This window comes from Oryctolagus cuniculus, chromosome 7 (genome assembly GCF_964237555.1).
Source record: "Oryctolagus cuniculus chromosome 7, mOryCun1.1, whole genome shotgun sequence".
Lineage (NCBI taxonomy): Eukaryota > Metazoa > Chordata > Mammalia > Lagomorpha > Leporidae > Oryctolagus > Oryctolagus cuniculus.
In genome coordinates this window covers 52,220,283-52,247,146 of record NC_091438.1, presented here as the reverse complement: position 1 = coordinate 52,247,146, position 26,864 = coordinate 52,220,283, and the positions used below count along the sequence as shown (strand labels likewise).

General features: G+C 38.6%; 1 protein-coding gene and 1 long non-coding RNA gene across 3 annotated transcripts in view; one reads left to right on the top strand and one right to left on the bottom strand.

Annotated features, from left to right (window-relative positions):
• Positions 1-20,716, bottom strand: part of SPAG17 (sperm associated antigen 17) — a 274,935-nt gene extending 254,219 nt beyond the window's left edge. For both annotated transcript variants that reach the window (XM_051857350.2, XM_051857351.2), the window contains exon 1: positions 20,541-20,716. In XM_051857350.2, the coding sequence (XP_051713310.2) occupies positions 20,541-20,627 (87 nt within the window). In that variant the 5' untranslated portion in view covers positions 20,628-20,716. The remainder of the gene's footprint in view (positions 1-20,540) is intronic.
• The window catches only part of LOC103350083 (uncharacterized), an 87,536-nt gene that overhangs the window by 38,896 nt on the left and 21,776 nt on the right, over positions 1-26,864 (top strand). The window lies entirely within an intron of this gene.

Genomic DNA, 26,864 nt, shown 5'->3' with positions numbered 1-26,864 from the left:
ATGGAGACCAAAAAGGAGCTGGAGTAGTTATAGCAGATAAAACAGACTTTAAGTGAAAAACTACTAAAAGAGGCAAAGAACATTATATGTTTATTAGAGGACTGAGTTATCCAGAAAATATCATAATCACAAATATAGATGTACCCAACACAAAACCACCCAGCAACAAAAAGCAAATATTATTAGACTTAAACAAAGTGATGGACTCTAATACAATAATAGCAGGGTACATCAATACCACACTCTAATTAATGGACAGATCATCCAGATAGAAAAATCAACAGATACATCAAAATTGAATCATATTGTAGACCAATGGACCTAACAGATTTTTACAGAACACCTCTACCCAATACGTACAGAATACACTTTATTCTCATCAGTACATGGAAATTTTCTTGGGCTAGACCATATATTAGGGCACAAATCAAGGCTTAGTAAATTTAAGTCATGCTCTATATTTTCTCAGACCATAAAGGAATAAAACTAGAAATCAATGATAAGAAGAAGAGTAGAAAAATAGCAATAAGCTATTGAATGACCATTGGATCTCTGAAAAATTTAAAAAGGAAATCAGAACATTCTCTTGAAACAAATGAAAATGAGAACACAGTATAACAAAACTTGTGAGATACAGCAAAATTAGTGCTAAGTGCTTTTATTTATATTTTTAAATGACATATTTTTATTTGAGAGCTAGAGTTACAGAGACGGGGAGACAGAGAGAGGTCTTCTGTCTGCTGGTTCACTCACCAATGGCTGGAGCAGGGCCCATCTAAAGCCAAGAACTTATTCTGGGTGTCCCATGTGGGTGCAGGGGTCCAACGACTTGAGCCATCTTCCACTATTTTCCCAGGCTATTAGCAGGGAGCTGGATCAGAAGTGGAAAAGCTGGGACTCAAACCAGCAGCCATGTTAGATGCCAATGCCTCAGCCGGAGGCTTAACCTACTATGCCATAGTGGCAGACCCAAGTGTTTACATTTAAGGAATAAAATATTTCAAATAAACAATCTCATGATGAATCTCATAGACTCAGAAAGACAAGAACAAACCACACCCCAAATTAGCAGGAGGCAAGAAATAATTAGAATTGGAGCACAAATAAATAACATTAAAACTAAGCAATATAAAAGGTAACAAAAAATCTGTTTTCGAAAAGAATAAAGAAAATAGAAGAACTTTTTTTTTACAGACTAACAATGTACAAAGAGAAAAAACTCAAATAAGTAAAATTTGAGGTGAAACAAGAAGACATTACAACTGATATCTCAGAAATACAAAATCTCACAGGAAGATATAGTGAACAACTGTATGCTAACAAACTGGAGAACCTCAAAGAAATGGATAGATTCCTGGATACAGTAGACCTACCAAGATCAAATCAAGAAGGTACGGAAAGCCTAAACAGACTTTAACAAGTAACATGATTAAAGTCTCACCTAAGAAAAGTCCACAAATCGATGACTTTACAACTGAATTCTATAAAACATAGAAAGAGGAACTAACTTCAATGCTCAGAAACTATTCCAAAATACCAAAAGGGATAGAGCTCTGACACACTTTTTTCACGAGGCCAGCATTACTCAGATACCAAACTTAAACTAAGATACAACACAAAAATAAAACTACAGATTAATATCCCTGATAAAAACAGCATAAAAATTGCTCAACAAAGTATTAGAAGACTTAAATGCTACATCAAAAATACCATACATCATGATCAAGTGTAATCTATGCCTGGGATGCAAGTCTGGTTCAGCATTTGCAAATCAATAAAATCCATTATCACATCAACAGAGTAAAGAACACAAAGTACAAAAGTCATATGATCCTCTTAATGGAAGCAGAAAAAGCATTTGATAAAATTAAATATCGTTTCTTAACAAAATCCCTCAATAAATTAGGTATAGAAGGAACATCCCTAAAGTGATACAGACTATTTATGAGAATCTAACAGCCAATATCCTACTGAACATGGAAACAGCTGAAAACATTTCCTCTCAGCTCTGAAAGAAGAGAAGGATGTTCATGTTCACTACTCTCATTTAGTACAGTATTGGAAGTGTTAGCAAGAGCAATTAGGGGACAGAAAGAAATAAAAGGCATCAAAATTGGAAAGAAACAATCCATGTTTGTAGATGAAATGATTTTGTACATGGTAAAACCTAAACAGCCTACCAGAAACCTGTTAAAACTAATAAACCCATTTGGAAAAGTCACAAAATTTAGGAAAGGATACAAAATCAACATACAAAAACATACACCAGTAATTATCTAGTTGAAAGAGAAATTTTAAGTATTTAGAAATAAACTTAATTAAGAGGTGAAAGATCTTTAGAATAAAAATTATAAAACACACAAAAATGGAAAGATAATCACTGTTCACGGATTAGAAAAACTGATATCATTAAAATGTCAATACTACCTAAAGCAATCTGCAAATTCAGCTTAATCCCTGTGAAAATACCAGTGACATTCTTTACAGAGTTATAGAAAACAATCCTAAAATTCCTGTCGACCAAGACACTCTGGGGAAAAAAAAAAAAAAAAAAAAAAACAAACCTAAATGAAAGATCTCCGCAAGTGAGATCCCAGTGGAAAGAACGGGTCATCAAAGAAGGAGGTACCTTTCTCTGAAGGGAGGAGAGAACTTCCACTTTGACCATGGCCTTGTCTAAATATGATCAGAGTCGGTGAACTCAAAAGGCTTCCATAGCCTTGGCAGCTCATGACAAGAGCCTAGGGTGATTACTGATGCCATAAACAAGAGTGTCAATTTGTTAAGTCAACAACAGGAGTCACTGTGCACTTACTCTTCATGTAGGATCTTTGTCCTTAGTGTGCTGCACATTGATATTTAATGCTATAACTAGCACTCAAACAGTATTTTTCACTTTATGTTTCTGTGTGGGAGCAAACTGTTGAAATCTTTACTTAATGTATGCTAAACTGATCTTCTGTATATAAAGAGAATCGAAAATGAATCTTGATGTGAATGGAAGGGGAGAGGGAGTGGGAAAGGGGAGGGTTGTGGGTGGGAAGGACGTTATAAGGGGGAAGCCATTGTAATCCATAAGCTGTACTTTGGAAATTTATATTCATTAAATAAAAGTTAAAAAATTCCTGTCGAGCCACAAGATCTAGATTAGAAAAACAAACAAACAAACAAAAAAAACCAAAAAAAAACCTGAGCATAAATAAGTAAATAAAGCTGGAGGCATTACAACACCTGATTTCAAATCATACTGCAAAGGTATAGTAATTAAAGCAGCATGTTACTGGCATAAAAGCACACATATCAATGGAACAGAATAGATAGGCCAGAAGTTAGTTCACACACAGTCAACTGATTTTTGACCAAGTTGCCATGAACACACATTGGAGAAAGTTTAGTGTTTTCAGTAAATGGTACTGGTAAAACTGGACATACATATGCAGAGGAATGAAATTATATCCCCACCTCTCATCTTATACAAAAGTTAACTGACAATGGACCAAAGATATAAAGGTAAGAACTGAAACTATGAAAATGCTAGAAGAAAACACAGCAGAGAATTCAAGACGTTGGTGTAGGCAATGATTTCTTGGATGTTTCAGAAGTATAGGTAGCAAAAGCAAAACTAGCCAAATTGTATTGTATCCAACTCAGAAGCTCCTGAAAAGCAGAAGAAACTTTCAATAGAGTGAAAACACAGCCAACAGAACGGGAGAAGTAGAAGCAACAAGAACTGTTGATCAATTTGTTGTCAGGAGACGATTCCAGAATGACTTCTAACTTCATTCATGTGACTATATGGGGTTAATATCAGTAGATGCAAGTTTGCAGAGGAGGCTAATGTTTTGAATATATTTAAAGTATATGTGTGATATCCTTGGGGAGAATATTAAAAATCATAATTATTTATATCAGGTTAAGTAATGTACCCAACACTTTCAAACATGTTATATGATTTTCATACCACTCTTATAAACATGGTAATTGTGCTACTTCTAAGAAAGCCTCTTTATTGAGCATCTATTATTACTTCATTCAGCAAATGTTACCTGAGCTCCTCTATATACCAAATGTTTTTCAATGCTCAAAATATATCAGTGAACAAGACAAATTGCTTTCTTCATGGAGCTTACATTCACATGGAAGGAAGCAGACAATTATGAGATTAATATCAGGTAATCAGTCAGGAGTCAAATCAGGGTATGTGGACACTTCCGACTAAATTGGGTGGTTAAAGAAGGTGACATTTGAATGGATTCATGAATGGAAAGTAGCATTGACTCACATGAATGTATGGGTAGGGGTCATTCCAGACACAGGCAAGACTCAAGGTTGTGACAGTTTGGTTTCTGATGGATTTGAGGATCAGCAAAGAAGCCAGCGTGGTGACAGTGAGTTAAATGAAAGGCTAAGTCAAAGGACATATAAATGAAGTCAGAATGGTTGGCAGAGACCAGGTACACAGGGTCTTTGGGCCATGGAAGAACATTCAGATTTTACTCTGAGTCTTATGTATTAAAAAGAACCACAGTGACTGCCAGATGGAGGTTAAACTATAAAGAAGCAAGAATAGGTGTAAAACACACACACACAAGTTCTGAAGCTCTTGACTAATTTGTAGTTTATGCAAGACATGACTGTGGCTTGGATTAGGTTGTAACTGTGTGGGTGGTACCAAGAGGATAGATTTTAGACACATTTCAGAAGCAGAGCCAATAGGATCTACTGAAGAATTGATTATTAAGGTGCAGAAATGGAGAGAAAGACAATGAATGCAAGGTTTGGGGCCCTACTGGGTGGGAGCCTGGTAAAACCGTTCAGTGAAAGGAAAGACTTGATGAAGAACACGACTGAAGAGGGTAAGCTGGAGTTTGGATTTGGGTATGTGAAACCTGAGATATTACTCATGTGTGCTAGATGCCTTTATGTCTTCTAACAATGTCTTCAATACTTGTCAGGGAGGTATGACCACCAACACTGTTTTATAGATGCAGTAACTAAGTTTTAGAGATCTTCTTCAATTTAAGTTACTGTGACTAATGTGGTAGAATTGATTCTGGGGCTCAAAAGAGAAAGCAGTCCAGGAGGCTCAATCGGTAACATATATCGGTGAATTGGATCCAGTAGATATTTGTTAAAGATCATTGTGTGCTTATCACTATTAGGTACTGTAGCCAGGAAGTTGGCTATTGGAAATATTAAACTTTTACTTCCCTCCAGGAATTTTCAATGCTGTAAGAGAATGGAAATATTTATATATGATGCTGAAATTGCTGGGTAACAACTCAAAGTAGGTAACAGTTGAAGCTGACAATTACTGATGTAATCTAAGGAGAGCAGGGATATCAGCGGACCAGAATGGCGCAACTGGAGCTGTTTTCTTGAAGATACAGGGTAGGATTTTAATGAGGAGCTGGATGGAAACAGGGAAATCTTCAGGCTGTAAACTCTGTGGGTACAGTCAGTATGTCTTGACCTGGGAATATCAGAGAACTCAACTGGAGGAGAGGGAGATAAAGATGGATGGGCAGAGAGAGGATATATTAGGCAGGACTGTGAAAGCTAGGTAAAGCACCTGGGATTTTTATCCTGTGGGAACTGGGAACCAATGATAGCTTCTATGGTTAGAGCTGCAACATGGTCACCATTCACCATTTCTTAACTAACATTTTCCTAGGATGTTGCCAAATTCATGCTGGCAACTTATATTTTACTTATATTTAATATTTTTCACTTGCAATAAAAATGATCACATATAACATCTAGGTGGATATTTTGACATACTAATTCCCTTCAGTTCCAAACTCATTCAAATAATACTTTTTTTGTCCAAAAGGAGAAATTATAATGTGAGGTTATGAAAAGTCCATTTCCCTCTTAACATTCTTCCTAGCAACTCAGTTGTTTTCATTGGCTTTTATTAAAACAACCTTTGTGTGAACTGGCAATTTGTTTTGTAAACATCAATGAAAGCATATTTCAGAAAATATAGTAATAAAAACCAACCCAATTTCAGAAATATGCTTGCTGCCAGACATCAGTCTTCAGCTCATATTATGAGTATTTCCAGTAAGTCTTAAATACACATTAACATGAGAAATAGCTTACTGTTTAAGATCAAAAAAAGTTGAAAAACCCGTCACTGCCTCTCAAAAATTGTTTAAGGGTTCTGTCCAATAAAATGTACTTCCATTTTTGATAAACTACATTTATAATGATCTCAAACACTGCAGTTCAACTGAGCACCCCCCCACCCTGACACACACACACACCAAACCTACTTAGACTCAATTTAGTATCATTGTAGTATCCATGTATGTTTTAACTTTTTACTTAAGAGGTCTGGGATATTAAGACTTCGGCAATACCTAGCATGATCCCATATCCACTTTCCAAAGCTTTACAGGAAGTGTAAGCTTTGTTTAACATGTTGGGAACTTCTGTTACTATTTTCCAATGGTGTACAACTCAGCTATAGTCAATGAATTACATTTAATAAGAGAAAAATATTATTCCTTAGCTGAAGTATAGTAAAAAAGAGACTGTGAACTAAATGTGCTAAAGAACTTAAACTTGAATGCCTCCTGGTTGGCAGATGAAATAGCTCTTAAAAGTGAAATGGAATCACTGCAGAGTTCTTTTCAGGGCACTATCATAATCATTCTACACATCTGCTGCAATGCCTTGTTTTAATGTAAATGCTTTCTGACCCCTCCTCTTCTCTTAGAAAATGTCTCCCATTCTCATAACTTTGCTGGTTGCCATAATATAGATGTCTTCACATTTAAAAGAAAATCGATGAGGTAACGTAGCATATTGTCTTTGTGTACATCACATGCTTAGCATCATGGTAGTCATTGTGTAAGGAGTGTAAGATGTAGTTTATAGGAGCTAACGTTCTACTTGTGTTCCATAAAACATGAAATCATAGAAATTAAATCAAGGTGTTCTATAACTAAGTAATGTTATAAGACAGAATAATATAAGCCCAGGTGAGGGAAGATAAACGTGGGTTAGGTCTGTTAGGAAAGCTTACTGTAGACAACCTTTATGATGGACTCAAAGAATGGATAGGACAGGGAGAGGAAAGCTGAAGCCTCATTTCAAGCAATGACACTAATAAGAGGGAAACAGCATGGAGGGAACTCATTTACTAAAAGGCTTATTTGATACCATGTAAAACAGAACTATTTATGAAATGAAATAAACATCATTTAATAAATTTATAACAAACATCTCAGTTGCATGCTGTTATTGCCATCTGACAAAAGAACAAGGCTCAAGAGGGTAACAAAGTTGCTCTAAGTTGCTCAAGGCACAGATGAAATTCAGGCTTCGACACCTATGTCTCTGCCATCAGAGCTGGGTTTTCTCCAGCAGCTCATTGCCTTCTTTATGTGTCCATGCTGCAGTGAGGTCACTCTCTAGCCCGTAGCAATTCAATCTGATGGCCAGATGGGCTTTGAGAGGATTGGAGGCAGGCTGATCAGACTTTGTTGAAATTGAGTACAGTTGGTCACCAGCCGTGTTTGAGTTGAGAAGTAACATGATGTGAGCAGTGTTTAGGTAGAGTAGTAAGTGGTTTAACAAACAGAAACAGATAAATCTATAGTGAATTGAAGTCAGGGGATCTTTTAAAAATCCAGGAATCAAAATATGGGGACACAGGCTATAATGAAGACATGAGAATGGAGAGAAAAGATAGAAGTGAGAAAATTTTAAAGGAGTAATCAAGAGAACTTAAAGGCAGACTGAATGAATATGGGGAAAGAACATGACCATTAAATTAACTTGTAGAGGGCTGGCGCCATGGCTCACTAGGTTAATCCTCCACCTGCGTCACCAGCATCCCATATAGGCACCGGGTTCTAGTCCTGGTTGCTCCTCTTCCAGTCCAGCTCTCTGCTGTGGCCCAGGAAGGCAGTAGAGGATGGCCCAAGTGCTTGGGTCCCTGCACCTGCATGGGAGACTAGGAGGAAGCACCTGGCTCCTAGCTTCGGATCGGCATAGTTCTGGCCATAGCAGCCATTTTGGGGGTGAACCAACAGAAGGAAGACCTTTCTCTCTGTCTCTCTCTCTGTCTAACTCTATCCGTCAAATAAATTAAAAAAAAATTAACTTGTAGATGAGCATTAGTCACTGTAAGAAACACAGATCCATGTTCAGAAATGGGAAAGTTTGAGACAGAGGAACTCTGAGACTTTGTTAAGCCAAGTTTTAGCTGACACAACCAGGGCATATGGCATACTTCCAGGCAGCAAAAGGTGCCATTTTCTATACCTGTTTTGGAGAGAAGAAAATAACTTTTTCTAATCAACAATTTCTATGTTTCGTAAGTAAGGTATTGAGTTATAAACTCAAATATTTCTGTTTGTTCTACCCAGATGACATCATCAGTAAAAAGCCCAAGATTGGATATAATACAGAAAATTACAGCTTTTCTGTCCTCTAAACATCAAAGTCTAAGGATAACATATTTATCAAGGAAGAATTCTGATGTTTCAGGCAAAATAAGTACTGTTATAAAAATAAGTACTGTTCATATCGATTTTAAGCAACACTTTGATCAAGTTAAAACATTAACAATTTCCAATAGACAATACTGAAGTAATTTGTTCTAGTCTAATAATACTATCTCATTGTGCTTTCAAGGTGATTGAATTATAAGTCAAATAAAGTTTTGTTTTAAACTGCAAGAATATTTAAATATTTAAAATGCTATCTATGGTAAGCACATAGCTATCTATGTGCTTATCTTCAGGAAAGATGGAGGATGAACTAGCGAGTAAATCCAGGATCTGATATGTTACTGTTTGTCTTTGGACTCTCAGACCATTTTATAAAAAGAGCAGGGTAGCCTGGATAGCCCTGGGAGTTTCAATCCCTGAATGAATATTATAGAGGACATCACTATAATGTATTGCATCACGTTTGTGTTTTTCTAGAAGTCATCATTGCACAAACATTATCGTTGAAAAGGCAGAAACATACAATGAGAACGAAAATGTAGAAATTGAAAGTAAGTCCTAAGAGTCTCACTAAGGATCTCAATATATTACAGTAGGGTTTCCCAGATATTTAAATATGTATATGTATAGATAATTAAAGGCTTGATAAAGAAGTAAAGTTTTGACAAACATTAAGCTAGTTACATTAAGTTACCAGTCTCTTGAGTTGAATATGAGGAACCTGAAATTTTCGTTACAAAATGAAATCAAAGGCACTGGGCATTTGGCCTAGTGGTGAGATGCCTGTGTCCCACAGTGGAGTGTCTAGTTGGCTCTGGTTCCAAACTCCAGCTTTCTGCCAATACAAACCTTGGGAGGCAGGGGCAGGCGCTGTGGCACAGCAGGTTAACACCCTGGCCTGAAGCACCCGCATCCCATATGGGCGCCGGTTAGAGACCCGGCTGCTCCACTTCCGATCCAGCTCTCTGCTTGGCCTGGGAAAGCAGTGGAAGATGGCCTGAGTCCTTGGGTCTCTGCACTCATGTGGGAGACTCAGAGGAAGCTCCCAGCTCCTGCCTTCCGATTGGCGCAGCACCGGCTGTTGCAGCCATGTTGGGAGTGAACCATCGGATGGAAGACCTCTCCCTCTCTCTTTCTGCCTCTCCTCTCTGTGTAACTCTGACTTTTAAATAAATAAATAAATCTTTACAAATCCTGGGAGGCGGCAGTGATGACTTAATTGGGTTCCAGCCACTCATATGGGAGATCTGCATTAAGCTCCTGGCTCTAGTCCCGGCCCCAGCCCAGTCCCAGGCCTTGTGGGCATTCGGGAACTGAACCAGTAGATGAAGTTCTTTCTCTCCTCTCTCCTATCTTCTCTTTCTCACTCTCACTCTTGTTGTTCCCCTCCCCCTTCCCTTCCCTTTCTCCCTCTCTCTCTCAAATACATACAATATGAAATGAATGAATATTGGAGTAAGGAGTATGGCTGGGTTGAGGGGCTGTGGGTTGCCACAGTTTCTCTGTGCTTTTTATGTTTTCTGTGGTGGGTCACAAGGGAGTAGGTCAACTGTCACACTGCTAGTTTGTCTCACAGGTTACAGCTGCCATTTTGCTACGTGAAAATGACACCTTCAGTTAGGAAAAAATGAAATATAATACCACCCATACAGTTTTCAGATAAACTGGAAAACATAAAAGCATTTCATGATTAAAATTAACAAAACCCCAACCAAAATTTTGTGAGATATCTAAAGCAACCCAAACAAACTTCAGGGGATTCTGGTATTCTGCCTAACATACTCGGGAACAAAAATTTCACAATATCTAAAGAAAAAAAAGAGGATTTACATCTGATCTATAAACATTCTCTACACTGACATCTTACTTAACATTAATAACATTGTGGATTTTTTCTCCTGTTTTGACACAGAACTTTTGATCAATACATAAAATTTCAATTGAAGCATACAGCTCAATCATTTTGAAGCCACATGTCATTATTCAGAGATGGGGCTTCTATGATCTGCAATGTCCTAAGATACTGGTTATCTGTTTTAATGATTATGGAAAATTTTCATAAATTGTCATCAACAAAGCTTCTACTCACTTTTCCTTTCTTGGAATTACCTGCCATATGCAGGCTTGGAAGAGAGAAAAAAGTCAGAATTGAGGGGCCGGCACTGTGGCGCAATGGGTTAAAGCCCCCACCTGAATCTACTTGTAACGTCCTGGTCTTTCTATGGGCTACCTGAGAGACTAGTTTATTTCAGATTGACATAGAATTCAGACAGAGAGCAGCAGTAGAGCTCAGTTCTCATGCTGGCAGAAGCAATGGCAGTCTTTCAAGAACTTGGAAGTTTCGGGGGACTCTGACATGTGGATGCCAGGGGGAAGAGATTATGGGAAGAGGAATACACTAAAACATCACAGGCCCTGAGAGGAAGCTGTTGAGAGATTCTAGGGGAAATTACGACATTTAAAAGCAGACACATATACAGGAGAAAGCATACACACAGGGCTAGGCGTAATGTATACCCTCAAAATATCAGGAAAGATCACATGCATTCATCCTGGGCTGCTCCCAGGTTCAGGACATTTTGCACTAATTAGTGAAAAATCTTCCAAGCTAGTCTTCAAAAACTGGGAAAAGTGTATGTGTTTTCCACATGTCTGACTTTCAACAAAAGATCACAAGGTACAAAAAGAAATAATTTTTAAAAAATGGCCCACTCAAAGCAACAACATGTCTTTGGGGTCTTCTTGATGAAACACATATATTACATTTATTATAGAAAGATTTTTAAACAAACTGTCTTAATTATGCTCAAAGAGATAAAGGAGAACACAAATAATTGAAAAAATCCAGAAAGTGATATATGGACAAAATGAGAATCCAACAGGAAGATGGAAAAGATAAAATAAGAACCAGACAGAACTCTGGAACTACCAAATTTAATAACTGGATTGAAAAGTTCACAAGCTGGGTTAACAGCAGACTCAAGTTGGCAGAATAAAGGCTCAATGAGTTTGAAGACAGGTGATTTAAAATTAAAAGATCTGAGAAAATAAAATAATGAACAATTAACAAACCTTAAATGACTTAAAGGATATCATCAAGTACAACTGTGGATGCATTTGGGAGTAGATGCATTTGGGAGTCTCAGAAGGATAAGAATGAATGAATAGGATAGAGCGATTATGTGAGTTTATAATGGCTAAAAACTTCCCAAATCAGAGGGAAGGAAGATAAGAAGCTCAACAACTCCATGAACGATAAATCCAAAGAGACTCCTCCTGAGAAACATGATAAAAATGTCAAACACCAAACAGCGAATCTTTTAAAGGGACTAACTATATGCAAAGGACCCTTGTTAAGATTGTCAGGGAATTTCTCAGCAGAAATCTTTCTGGTCAGGAGGCAGTGAATGATATATTTGAAGTGTTAAAAGAAACAAAAAGTCTGGTCAATTGAGAATTCTGCATCCAGAAAAACTGTGCTTCAAAAATGAAGAAGTAAAATATTCCCAGAAAAAAAAAAAAGCTGAGGTGCTTCATTATCACAAGGCATAGCTTGAAAAAAAGGTTAAAAGGAGTCCTTCAAGTTGGAATAAAAGAGTGTTAGACAGTAGCTCAAAGCCATATTGGTAAACGTATCAAGTGGACAAATATATTTTTAAAATTTTTATTATTGCAATTTTGATATGCAAGCCCACTTTTAATTTTTACATGATCTAAAGACAAATTTTTAAAATACTTATATATGTATATATTAATGGCTACATAATATATAAAGATGTAATTTCTGAAACCAGCATACTGTTTCAGGAATGGAGCTATACAGAAGTAGAATTTTTGTATGCAAATGAAATTAAATTGGAATCAATTTAAGATATATTGCTATAACTTTGTGATATTGTATGTAATGCCCATGGTAACCATAAAAAAAAAACCCGGCCGGCGCCGTGGCTCACTAGGCTAATCCTCCACCTTGCGGCGCTGGCACACCGGGTTCTAGTCCTGGTCGGGGCGCCGGATTCTGTCCCGGTTGCCCCTCTTCCAGGCCAGCTCTCTGCTATGGCCAGGGAGTGCAGTGGAGGATGGCCCAGGTGCTAGGGCCCTGCACCCCATGGGAGACCAGGAAAAAGCACCTGGATCCTGGCTCCTGCCATCGGATCAGTGCGGTGCGCCGGCTGCAGCGGCGGCCATTGGAGGGTGAACCAACGGCAAAGGAAGACCTTTCTCTCTCTGTCTCTCTCTCACTGTCCACTCTGCCTGTCAAAAAAAAAAAAAAAAAAAACACAACCCTATAGGATATACACAAAAGAGAAGGTAAGGAAATCAAAATATGTACTATAAGAAACAAATTAGATAGTAATGAAAGGAATAAGCGATAAAAAGTTTATAAAACATGGGGAAAACAAATAAAAATGGACAAAAATAAGCCTTTCCTGTCAGTAATTACTTTAAATGCAAATGGATTAAACTCTCCAACCAAAAACAGAGATTAGCAGAATGGATAAAACAAAAACAAACTGTCTCTTGCCAGCAGATATTTACTTTAGACTTGAGGATATTCACAGGTTAAAAATGAAAATATGGAGGCAGGCATCTGGTGTAGTGAGTTAAAACATGTGGGATGTCTGCACCCCACATTGGAGTTCTTAGGTTTGAGTATTGGGTGGGTCTACTCTCAATTCCAGCTCCACAATAATGTGAACCCTGAGAAGAAGCAGGTGATGGTTCAAGTACTTGGGTCCCTGCCTCCCAGGTAGAAGACCTGGATTGAGTTCCTGGCTCCTCATTTTGACCTGGTCCAATCCCAGCTGTTGCCAGCATTTGGGGAATGAACCAGTGGGTAGGAGATCTCTGTTTCTGTCTTTTTCTTTCTCTCCTTTTCTCTCTCTACCTCAAATAAAACAAATAATTAATTTTAAAAAACAAAGTGAGAATATTGAAAAAATTTGCCATGCAAACAAAAGAGAGCAGGAGAGGCTAAAATAATACAACACAAAACAGACTTCAAGTCACAGTCTGTTATGAGTGAAAAAGGAGGACATTATATAATATTGAAAAGGCGTATTCACCAAGACATAATAATTATGAATATACATGCACCAAACATTAGAATTCCTCAATATACTAAGGAAATATTTTTAGAACTAAAGGAGAAATAGTCAATTCCACATAATGGTAGAATACTTCAACACCTTACTTTCAGTAATAGCTAGAACAAGTAGACAGAAAACCAGTAAGGAAATAAAAGAGTAAACAACACTGTGGACCAATTGAATCTACAAGAATACAGAGGACATTCCACCCAAGAAATAATAATACTTTTTTTTTTCAAGTACACATGGAACATTCTCCAGGACAGACCATATGTTAGGCCATAAGACAAATATTAGTGAATTTTAAAGTACTTAAATCATACAAAGTATCTTTTCTGATAACAATGGAATAAAACTAGAAATCAACGGAAGAAAGAAAACTGGAATATTGACAAATATGTGGAAGTTAAACAACCAATTCTTTTTTATTTTTATTTCTTTGAAAAGAAGAGATACAAAGAGAGAGCTTCCATCTGCTGGTTCACAGTCTAAATTCCCCCAATAGTCAGGGATGGGCCAGTTCAAAGCCAGGAGCCCATGTGGATGGTAGGAACCCAAGTACCTGAGCCATCATGTACTGCCTCCTAGGGTATGCATTTGCAGGAAGGTGGACATGAACCCAGGCACCCCAGTATGGGATGTGGGTGTCTCAAGGAGCATCTCAACTACTGTGCCCAACACCTGCTCCAACACAACACATTCTTCAACAACTAATGACATCTTGGAAAAAAATGACAAGCAAAGTTGGATGATACTTCAAGACCAATGAAAATGAAAACACAACTGGAAAAACATAGAATGCAGGGAAGTTAGTGCTAGGAGGGAAATTTACAAAAGTATATTAAAAGGAAGAAAAGTGGGGCAGGCATTGTGACACAGAGGGTTAAGCTGCTGCTTGGGATGCCTGCAACAAGTCCCACTTCTTCCTTCTGATCCAGCTTCCTGCTAATGTATCTGGGAGGCTCAAGACTTGAGTACCTGCCACTCATGTAAGAGGCTTTAATGCAGTTCCTGACTTTTCTCTCATCTTGCCTCTGCTTTTTAAATATAAATTAACAGTAAATATTTATTTAAAAAAAAGAGCAAAAAGTCACAAATCATTGACCTAACTTTTCACTATAAGGAATTAGAAAAGAAATATAAACTATACACAAAATAGAAAGAAGGAAAAAAGTAAGAGTTAAATAAAACAGAGGAAATTAATGAGACTGTTAGTTCTTTTGAAAGACTAAAAAAATTTATAGACTTTTATGTAGGTTGATAAGAAAAAATAGAGAACACAAATTAAAAAGCAACTTGAAAGAAGGGATAATACTTGTGATTTTGCAGAGATAAAGATTTTAAGTTAGAAACAATTGCATGCCAACAAACTGAGTAAACTAAATAAAATGGACACACAAATAAGAACTTGCAACCAATAAGAAAATTGAATCATTAATCACAAATCTCCCAAAAAAGAATATCCAAGGAAGCAATGGCTTCACTGGTGAGTTCTATGAAACATTTAAGGGTAAAATTAGCACTGGTACTTCTCAAACACTACCACAGAGAACACTTCCTAACTCATTCTATGAGGTCAGCATTACCCTGATGCCAAAATCAGACAGACACTACAAATCACCTACAGACCAAATCCCTTATTAATATTGATGAAAGATCCTCAATCAAATACTAGCAAACTCAATAGCATATTGAAAGAATTATATATCACAACAAAGTGAGATTCATTCCTGGGATGTTTCCACATGTGAAATCAATGTATACTGTCAATAAATATAATTTTATTTTTCAATTATGCCTTAATAATTCCTGAGATGAAGGAGAAAACATGAAAAGTATAGGGTAAAAAGTGAGAACCAATGTACCACAACACATTAAAAGCAGAAAAGAAATAACACACATGATGGTTTCAGTTGATCCAGAAAAAGCACTGGATAAAATTCAACACCCTTTCATGATTAGAAAAATACATTCATCAAGCTAAGAATAGAAAGAAACTATCTCAATGTACTAGATGCCATATATATTTAAGACTAAAAGCTTTTCCTCTAAGAACAGGAATAGTCAAGGAAACGTGTTTTCATTACTTCTATTCCACATAGTACTAGGATTCCTAACAGAACAACCAGGCAAGAAAAATAAATAAAAAACACCCAAATTAGAAATGAGTAAGTAAAATTATCTTGGTGGACAGAATGATAATATATGTGGAAAACTCTAAAGACTCTATTAAAAAAACTGTAAGAGCTAACAAATTCATCCAGGTTACAGGATACAAAGTTAACATACATACATAGTGTGCATTTATACACACTAACAATGAACATTTCAAAAATGAAAATTAAGAAAACAACTGCACTTATAGTATCATGGAAAAGAATCACTACTTAGGAATAATTTAAGCAAGGAAGCAAAAGATTTGTATTCAGAAAACCACAAAATGTTGCTGATGAAATTAAAGAAGACACAAATAGAGATATTCCATATTCATGAATTAGAAGACAATGACATTAAGATATCATACTACTCAGAGTGATCTAAAGATTCAGTGTAATTTCTATAAAAATCCCAATAGCATCATTTTGCTAAAGTAAAAAACTCATCCTAAAATCTATATCAAATCTCAATGGATCCTGAGTAACAAAGATATCAGGAAAAAACAAATTTAGAGGTCTCATATTTCCTAATTTTAAAACTTAACAAAAAGCTATGGTAATCAAAACAGTGAATTACTAGCATGAAGAAAGATATATAAACTAATGGACTTGAGCAGAAATTCAAGAAAGAACCCTTTGCAAATATGGCCATCTTAATTTTGATAAAGGTATCAAGACAATTTAATGGAGAAAAGATAGTCTTTAAAAATGATGCCGGGAAATCTAGATATCCATATGAAAGATAATATGGATACCTTTTACCTTTTACCAAATCCAAAAGCTAAATTGGATCAAAATCCTAATACAAGAGATAGAATTATAGCAGTCCTAGAAGAAAATACAGGTGGCAAATCCTTATGACACTGGATTGGAAATGATTTCTTAGACCTTCTACCAAATGCATACACAATAAAAGAAAAAAAATAAGATGAATAGGACTTCACAAAAATTAAAAGCTTTGTACATGAAGGTAATACTCTTATTCAAGTGGAAAAGCAACTCATGAAATAGAAAAACATATTTGCAAGCCATATGCCCAACAAGGGTTACCACTGTAAGACTCCTAAAAATCAATAACAAATAAACTAAAGAATACAATTTTAAAAATTGACAAAATAGGATTCACAATTGCCAAGAAGTACTTGAAAAGATGCTTAGCATCACTAATCATTAGAGAAACAAAAATCCAAACCACAGTAAGATATTACTCTACAGCTGCTAATAAAGCTACTCTAAACAAACAAAACAAAATCAGAAAATACACCATATTGATGAGGATGGAGAGAGATAGAACCTTTGTGCATTGCTGGGAGAAATGTAAAACTGTCTGGCTGCCATGGGAAACTTACGGCAGTTTCTTAAAAAATTGAACATAGAAATACCATATGATCCAGCCCTTTCATGTGTGTACACGTATCCCATATCAGAGACTTCAAAAAAGTTTTGTGTATGCAGGTCAATAGCAGCATTTACCATAGCCAAGGAGTGAAAGCAACCCAAGTGTCTATCAATGGCTGAGTGTGTTAAGTAAAAAATGTGGTCAACACATACAATAGAATACTATTCAGCCTTGAAAAGTAAGGAAGTGCTGACACATGCCACAATATAAATGACATTTGAGGACATCATGTTAAGTGAAATAAGCCAGGTCCAAAGATGAATATTACATGGTTCCACTTGTAGTAAGTAACCAGTGTACTCAAGTAACAGAAAGTAAAATGGGGGCTTCCTAAGGGATAGGAAAGCGTGGGGGAACTAACATTGCTTAATGAGCATGGATTGAGTAATATTACTCTCACTGTGGACAATATTGGCAATGTTTTGGCAGTTGCATGGTAAGATTTTAATTTACATAATATCAAAGCATCTTTGACTTCATTATGCTGTTGAGGATCACAAAGTATATGTTCCACACATACCCAAACTAAGGTGTACTTTTATAATATTACTGCCAGTACTCCTAAATATTTTCTTTTAACCTAATTTGAGGTGGTAGACTTCACAAATTTTAGTAAGCCAAATATTTTGGTATATGGATATGGATAGAAAAGATAGTAAATGATCACTTGATTGACAGAGTTTATAAGCAATGTTAGTATAACTTACATTTTTTTTCTTTCTCTCCCTTAATCTCAATGTTCCTGGTTTATTTAAGGAACATATTGTTCTTACCTAAAATCACTGTCTTCTTTCATTCTACCTGTTTAAATTGTACCCATTGGGGTTGGTGTTGTGGCATAGCAAGTTAAGGTTGTTGTGTGGGATGCTTGCATCCCTTTTGGTTTGCCAGTTTAAGTCCAGGCTACTTCAGTTCCAATTCAGCTTCCTGCTAATGGGAAGTAGCAGATTATGGTTCAACTGCTTGGGTTCCTATAACTTGTGTGGGAGACCTAAATGGAGATCCCGACTCGTGGCTGTGGCGTGGCCTGATTTTGGCTGCTGTGGGCAGTTGGGGAGTGAATCAGCAAATGGAAGACTGATTCATTCATTCTCTCTCTCTCTGTCATAATGCCATTTTAAATAAACAAATCTCTTAAACATTCTACCCATTTTTTAGGGTCAGGCTAAAGCCCAGTATTTTACAAAGCATTTCCTAACCACCCCAGCCTATGTTCAACTTCCCAAACTCTAGTCTCTATCTAATCATTTAGTGTTTAGAAATAAACCATCTTGTATTATTTGCTAGCACTTTATGCTTTAGAATCAACTCAAATATACTAAAAAGTCAACATTCTTGCCTGAAAGGATCCCAAAATAGTGATATAAATTACATTCACTAAAACCAAATTCTAAGCTTGTTTATCCTCTATAAAGTCTAGTGAAGCCCAACACGAACGTGAGTTCAAAATTACAATTGATTTGGATTCTTCAATGAGTTAGTTCTAAAAACTGGCTTATGGAAGACCAGAGAATTACTTCCTTCTAGGCCACCTGCAACACACACACACACACACACACACACAGTCCACCACACATATCTGCACATGAGTAACACCCTATGAAAGAAACTCTGGAAACTAAAACAACACTTTTTTGAGCAAATTACTATGCTCAAAGCATTCTACTAAACCAGATGAATAAAAAATCCACACATCTACAGTCATCTTTAACCCAAACTCAGAGTTCATTACATTGGTGGTTAGGACAAGTCTTTGGGCATTAGACTGCTGGGTTAATCTGGGAATTTTCTTTTTGGATCAGACACAAAACCAAACTAAGAAAAAAATGTGGAAGGAGGAGGAGGGTGGTTGTCTTCCCCCTGCAATAAGATAACATCTATTCCAACAAACCAAACAAAACTGAATTCACCTTTTGTAGTTTAAACTACGTCTCACTTTGGGTTCAAATTCTTTCTACTGATTCATAAGATTTATTAAAATTATATTGTTTGAGTGGGATCAAGAAAGTTGAATATTATTTCAGCTTTTCAAGCCATCAGGAAAAATAGAGCCTTTAGGTTTTCCGCTCAACTAGGAAAATTATAGCTTCACATTTGCAACACTAAAGCTAATGCAGTGTCAGCACCTCCATCAAACTCCGTTGTTCAGCAGTTTATAATTCAAGCAGAAATGTTCACTCCAAGCCCAAACTTGGCCTATGCAGTCTCAAAGAAAATGGAGAAAAGTATTTTGGCTAGAGCTGGCTTATAAAAGCAAAAGAGAGCGTGCTTTCACAAAGTGCTTTGAAAAACATCATCGAGAAATTGAGAACGTAACTAGGGATTACTGAGCTGACATCTTTCACTCCTGAAGTCATAGAAATGACCCACATTCCATGACATCATGTATCAGTAGTATCATAATTACTTCTACGGAATTTTTCATCAAGACTACTTTCCATATCAGACAGAACTACATGACAGTGCAAAATAAGGACAAATAAATGAAAATTTCTCATAAGGGCCACACAAGACTAAATCCATTTTCCTTTAAACTTCCTAGTGCAGCAAACACATGTACAAAATTAAATATATGTATATACATATATATTTTTTTTCTCTATGGGTTTTGAAGTATTTCACAACGGAAGGCTGTAATTTCCAGAAACAACCACCGCTTCTCTTCCTAAACGTTAACTAGAATTTAGGAATAGCTTAGCGTAGAAGCCGCTTTCCAGCTACAGGTGAAAAGAGTCGAAGGTGAGTGGGGAGGGCAGGGAATGAGTCCCTTCTGGGATCCCGGCAATCTGAAGTCCAGTGAGGCAGGTGGGCAGCCTTTGTGGCATCCTATGGATGAGTCTGGCAACCCCTTCCTCACTCCCCGCCTCTCCTCTCCCCTCCAAATATGTCAGAAGTTTGTCCAGGTGGTACCAGGGCATTCATAAGCAATTCCTCCTGCCCTTGTATTAACTACAAGGACCCACGATGTTCTCCCAGGCACTTAGTAAAGCCCCACTGTGGGCCAGGCCACGGAGGATGTGACAGGATTGCTGTCTTTGGGGAGTTAAGGGGAAGGGAACGGTTCACAAGGGCGACTGCAGGACAGTCCTGGAGTGCCGCCTGGGAGACGTGGCCGCAGGGGATCCCAGGTGTCGGAGCTACGCCTCCTCTCTTCCCCACCTCCACTTCTCAAATGGCCCTCGCTCCCCCGGCGGCCGTTCCCTCCCTTCTTCCAGTAACGGTCACTCGCTGACCACGCAATGGCCGCGCAGGGGACCCTCGCTGTGGGAGCGGAAGCCTCAGGCCTGGGAGACGGGACTAACAGGACCAGAGTCGGAGGAGCCAGGGCAGCGGGGCTTCCGGAAGAGAGGGCAAGGCCGCGGGCGGGGAGGGTCCGGCGGGGCCTCGGGCAGGTCCGGGGCGGAGACCACTTCCAGGGCGCAAGGCTCACCTGATTGAACTGTGCAGCTATGAGCGAGGGTTCCCATATCTTAGAACTGGTGTTCACGGTCCCGCCTTTCTCTTTCTTGGGTGCCATGCAAAGGACCGGAGGAGCATTGGCCTCGAATCTTGCCTTGCCTCCTGCCCGGCCTAAGCGTCCTCGCTGCCATAGTAACCGCCACAGCCACGCCCACCCGCGAATGCTCCGGCGCCCCTCCCCCAAATCTGAGGCCTCCCGGGACCAACAGCTTTGGTCGCCACAGTAACGCAACACCTGAGCGCGCGACTCCACGGGGGCCGGGCCCTCAAGTTCTTGCCCCTCCCCCCAACTCCAGTTAGATTGGAGGGTTTTCCACGAGGAATGCTGCGCAAGTTAGCATTTAGAAAGAAAAAAGGTTGCTATTTCTGGAAATTCCAGCATGTGGAGGAGGACAGACTGGGGTCCTCTGCGTCTTCAGGGAGGCAGCTCTGTTGCAAAGCATTGTCTGCAAACCCAGAATCCCTGGAATGCGCCCAGGATTCCTGCACCAAGACTTCTTCTGCCCCACAGGTGGAATGGAGCATTGTCCCCCACCCCGCCCAAACCCCTACCCACCCCCCACCCCCCCAGGAGGCAGCCTATGCTGTCTTTTTCAGTCACACCAATCACCAATCTGCTTCCTGATGCCAAGCTGAGTGTGGCATTGACCTCCAAGCCCAGCTCTGGTCTTAGTGCTGCTTCCTAGGCCCTATTCAATCAGCAGGATATCTCTTGCATGTGGTCCTTTATTTGTAGATGCGATTAGTGTTCTTATTTCTCTTTTGAAGATTTGTTTGTTTATTGGAAAGGCAGAGTTAGAAAGAGTGCAGGGGCCCAAACACTTGCAGAGCACTAGTTCAAGTCTGCTTCCTATCCAGCTCCCTGCTAATGTGCCTGGGAAAGCAGCAGAATATGGGCCAAATATCTGGGTTCCTGCAGCCACATGGCAGACCAGGATGGAGCTCCTGGCTCTTGGCTTTGGCCAGCCCTGGCCATTGAAGCCATGTGGGGAGTGAACCAGGGAATGGAAGATCTCTCTGTTTCTCCCTCTTCCTCTCTCTCTAAGTCTGCCTTTCATAAATAAATAAATCTTTGAAAAAAGAAAATGAATAAATTGCTCATCTGGTCCCTACTATCTTTGCTTCCCTATCCAAATTCTTTAATATTAAATGGTTGCTTTGGGATCGGCATGGAGGGAAGGCCTATACTTCCAGGAATGGGGAGTCCCTACCTGTACTTCTGGGGAAGAAAAGTCCTTGTCAAGGTCCCTGTGGGTGCCTAAAGGACAACCAATAAAGATCAGACCCACCTCTACCTTTAACCCCATGCCCTGAATCTATAAAAGGAGCCCTCCCAATCTCTGACCAACTTCCCCGGCCCCCACTCTGTTGGGACCAGGGAACCTTGCCTGGGAACGGAATCCCAATAAAAGCCTGTGAATTAATTGATTTGTCTGCCTGGGAAGATTTGTTATGTGTTGGACACCTTGCATTAAAGAAAAAAATGTAATTTCTAGAAGTAACCTTTTATGGAAAATTTACCAAAGAATACAAACTTTCCCACCTTGCTTCACTATACATAGTTCATATTTTGGGAGAGAAAAGATTCATGCAGTCCAGCCACAATCCGTATGTGGAAGCCCTCTCTTTGCCTTGAGAATAAAGTGAATGCTGGGTGGTGGTGCCAGAAGGATTTGTAAGGGGGGGTCTCCATACAACTGGACTGCCACGGGCTGATTTTTATGCCATCTCTCCCTTAGTTTTGTTTAATCAAAATTTTCTTCACATTATAAGATAAAAATTGTCTTTATATAATGGCTTGGAAGTAAAGATGGATCTCTTTACATCCCCTCAAAATAAGTAATCCTTGATTATGTCAGTCTGAATTTTAATCAGAATCTTCCTATAGTTTTAAACTGGGGGGGGGGGAAGTCTTGCAGGTTTTTTATTTTAAAGAGTTAAAGAGAGTGGAGGAATAGAGAGATTGATCTTCCATCCACTGGTTCACACTCCAGATGGCCACAATGGCTAGGGCTGGGCCACGCAGAAGCCAGGAGCCAGGAGCTTCTTCCAGGTCTCTCATTTGGGTGCAGGGGCCCTAAGTCTTGGGTCATCTTTTGCTGATTTCCCAGGTATTTCAGCAGAGAGCTGGATCAGAAACTGGGCAGCTGGGACTCAAACTCACACCCATATGGATGCCAGCACTGTGAACTGCAGCTTAACCTACTGTAACATAGCCCCACCTCCAAAGTCTTGCATTTTTATTAGAAATATAATTTTACAAAGTTTTTGGCATTCTAGTTGTGTGTGTGTGTGTTTAAAGTTGAACTTGGAAGTAGTCACTTAGCCTAGCAGTTCAGAAGCTTGTGTCCCACATCTGGGTAGGAGTTCAAATCCCAGCTCTAGCTCCTGACTCCAGCTCCCCTTCAATGCAGGCCTGGGGAGGCAGTAGTCATGGCTCAGTAACTGGGTTCCTGCCCTTCGAGGTGGGGGAACTGCATTTTGTTCCCAACTACTGGCACTGGCTCTGTCCCTACTGTAACCCCAGCCATTGTATTTGGAAAGTGAACCAGTATAAGGGAGGTCACCATCTCTCTTTCTCTCTCTCTCTCTCTTTCTCCCCCACCCCAAATAAAAATACTTTAAAAATTAAAGCTTTAACTGGATACTTAGGCGGGTCATGCTACATTACTTTCTTTCTTCTTGAATGTTATCAAACTCTTCAAAATAAACTATATCTGTGATCAGTTCCCTCAAATTTCTAGCACAGGATTAGTAAAGTAGATTACAGATAAGAAAAAGGAGAAAAAACTAAAATTAAATCTTTTTAATTACAGAGAAAGGATCACTATTATGAGTGACAGCTGTCAACCCCAATTTTGGCAGCAATAGAATATTTGTGATACGTATTCTACACTTGATCTTAACCAAAAGGCAGAGAAGCGATTCTGACCCAAGTATCTAGCTTTTCATTAACCATTTCCTTTTCTTTTCTCTTATGCAAATCAGGCATTTTCCAGGCTTTCTTATTCTTATTTGTGAACTTGTGACTGAGGTCTTGTCAATAAGATGTGAGTGGAATTATTACGTGTCTTGTTGCATAAGCCTGGCCCTTAAAACACCTCCAAGCATTTATTCATGCTTTCTACTAGGATATCTGGCTGACATTGGAAGCCCTGACTCACCGAATGGTTGCTGTATCACAGAACATGCCTAGCTTCTTCCACCACAGGCAATTACTTGGCATTATTAAGTTGGTGAGAAATAGCATTTATTTATTTTTTAAACTGCTGAAATATTGGGTTTGCTATAGCATGTAGGTTTATAAGAACAACCCTAATATTTTGATGTTTGAGAATCAGCTTTTTTTCCTTACAAGTCTAATGGTATTTAGGCTTTTTGAAATTGCCTGAGCGAAAAACATTATTAATTGCAAGTAGGCAGCACACAATATTGGCTACTTTGGGAGGCACAAAGATCTAATCCCTGCTATCTGGGAGACTCCACCTAGCATTGGGCATCTGATCCTGATCTCATTATTTAACTTGCTTTCCACCTGCTCATACATTACATTTTTCCATTCCTCATCCAGTAAACATATTTCTTACTTTAAAGAAATAACTTTCTGGGGCCGGTGCGTCGGCGCACTAGGTTAATCCTCCGCCTGCGGCACCAGCATCCCATATGGCTGCTGGTTCTAGTCCAGGTTGCTCCTCTTCCAGTACAGCTCTCTGCTGTGGCCTGGGATAGTAGTAGAGGAGCGCCCAAGTACTTGGGCCCCTGCACCCACATGGGAGGCCGGGAAGAAGCTCCTGGCTCCTGGCTTCAGATCAGAGCAGTTATAGCTGTTGTAGCCATTTGGAGAGTGAACCAATGGAAGGAATACCTTTCTCTCTCTCTCTCTCTCTCTCTCTCTCTCTCACTGTCTGTAACTCTACCTGTCAAATAAATAAATACAAATCTTTAAATAATAAAAAAGAAGTAACTTTCCTATTAAAGAAATACAACGAACTAGTCGGTATATTTCATACAGTTATGAAAATTTTTGCTTTTTTTTTTTTTTTTACAGGCAGAGAGGATAGTGAGAGAGAGAGACAGAGAGAAAGGTCTTCCTTTGCCATTGGTTCACCCTCCAATGACTGCCGCAGCCGGCGCGCAGCGGCCGGTGGTCCACGCCTATCCGAAGGCAGGAGCCAGGTGCTTATCCTGGTCTCCCATGGGGTGCATGGGCCATCCTCCACTGCACTCCCTGGCCACAGCAGAGAGCTGGCCTGGAAGAGAGGCAACCGGGACAGAATCTGGTGCCCTGACCGGGACTAGAACCTGGTGTGCCGGCGCTGCAAGGTGGAGGATTAGCCTACTGAGCTGCAGCACCGGCCTGCTTATTTTTCATAAAGCAAACCAGTTAAGATCCTTTGCCTCACTATCTATATACCTCAATATAGTTTGCAAATAATTTAAAGGAATTGAAAATTTTGAATCCCAAAAGTAAAGATTTCATAATGGGAGCAGGCATTTCTACCACAATCTTTTATAATTTCCTTTGCAAAGTCCTATTATAATAAACTTAAATATAGAAGGTCTTCCAAAATTGATTTAAATTTTAAAATAAAGGTTTATTACATTATACATTTTACCCAGTGGTGTCCTTTTTAATTATTCTAAGGAAAGTGGTACTCCAGATAATTTATGATGCTAAATGGGAAGACACTGTACAGCTACCAAATTTGTAGGGGCTTTCATCATAGAATTGGTCTGGTTAATTTCAGAAAATAGGTGTGAATGACAATGTTCAAAGTTTTAAGAAGTGAAAGCCATTGAGCCAAAAAAGACTGCCAAGAGTAGGAGAAAAAAGCATTAACATCTGTCATGCATTTTTGCTTTTTTTTGGTATAATAAATTGTTTCCCCCCACTAAATATAAGTTGAAACTTTATAAGTATATACTTTACTACATAAATTTTCCCATATGTCAGTGACTAAAACAAAACTATACTATTTGGAGAATTTTCTTTCACTTTGGCAGGGTCATTCCTGGTTTGTTTGATTTAGTAGTTCCAGTAAGATTTTACATTTAATATGTTTGGTTCACTAAGACTGTCTACTTTTAAGGATATACTGTCTTTGTAGGATACTGTGATTATTGAGTAAATTATTTCTTCACGTTTTATGCTTTGATCTTCTAGTGTTCTGTTAACTCTTAGATGTGAAGTTATCCATTTTTAGATAATTTAATTATTGTAATTAACACATATTAATTGTATATATTTATAGGCTCCAGTGTGACAGTTCAATACATGTATATGATGTGTAATGATCAGACCAGGTTAATTGTGTTTTTATCATCTCAGATATATATCACTTATTTGTGTTAGGAACATTCAAAATCCTCTCTACTAGTTGTTTTGAAATAATCAATTAATTGTTGTCAAACATAGTTGTCCTACTGTGCTATGGGACATGACAATTTACTCCTCCTATCCAGCTGCACTCCTGTAAGTATTCTCTCTCCATTCTTCCCTTCCTCACACCCTTCAGACTCTGGTAACTACCATTCTATTGTGTATTATTTGAGATAAACATTTTAGCTTTCATATGTAAGTGAGAACATGTGGCATTTGTCTGTGCCTGGTTTATTTCACTAGCATAATATCCTCTAGTTTCATCCATGGGTGCTGCAAATGTCATAATTTCATTCTCTGTATGACTGAATAATATTTCATTGTGTGTGTGTTTTTATATATGTGTGTGTGTATATATATATATATATCACATTTTCTTTATCCATTAATCCATCAAGAGACACCTTGGTTGATTCCATATCTTTTTAAAAAAAAGATTTATTTATTTATTTGAAAGTCAGAGTTAAGAGGGAGATAAAGAGACAGAGATCTCCCACCTGTTGGTTTACTCCCCAGGTGGCCTCAATGGCCAGAGCTGGGAGCTTCATCTGAGTCGCCCATGTGGGTGGCAGGGGCCCAAGCACTTGGACTATCTTCTGCTCCATTTCCCAAGCCATTAGCAATGAGCTGGATCAGAAGTGGAGTAGCCAGGACTCAAACCAGCACTGATACGGGATGCTGGCATCATAGGTGACATCTTTACCTGCTACACCACAGTGCTTGCCCCAGTTCCATATCTTGTGAATAGTGCTACAATGAACATGTGAATGCAGATCTCTCTTCTATTTACTGATTTCAATTCCTTTGGATATATACCACGTAGTGAGAATATTGGGTCATATGGTAGTTCTACAAGTATTTCTAGTTTTTTTGGAGGAAGCACCATACTTTTTAATAAAATGTACTAATTTACGT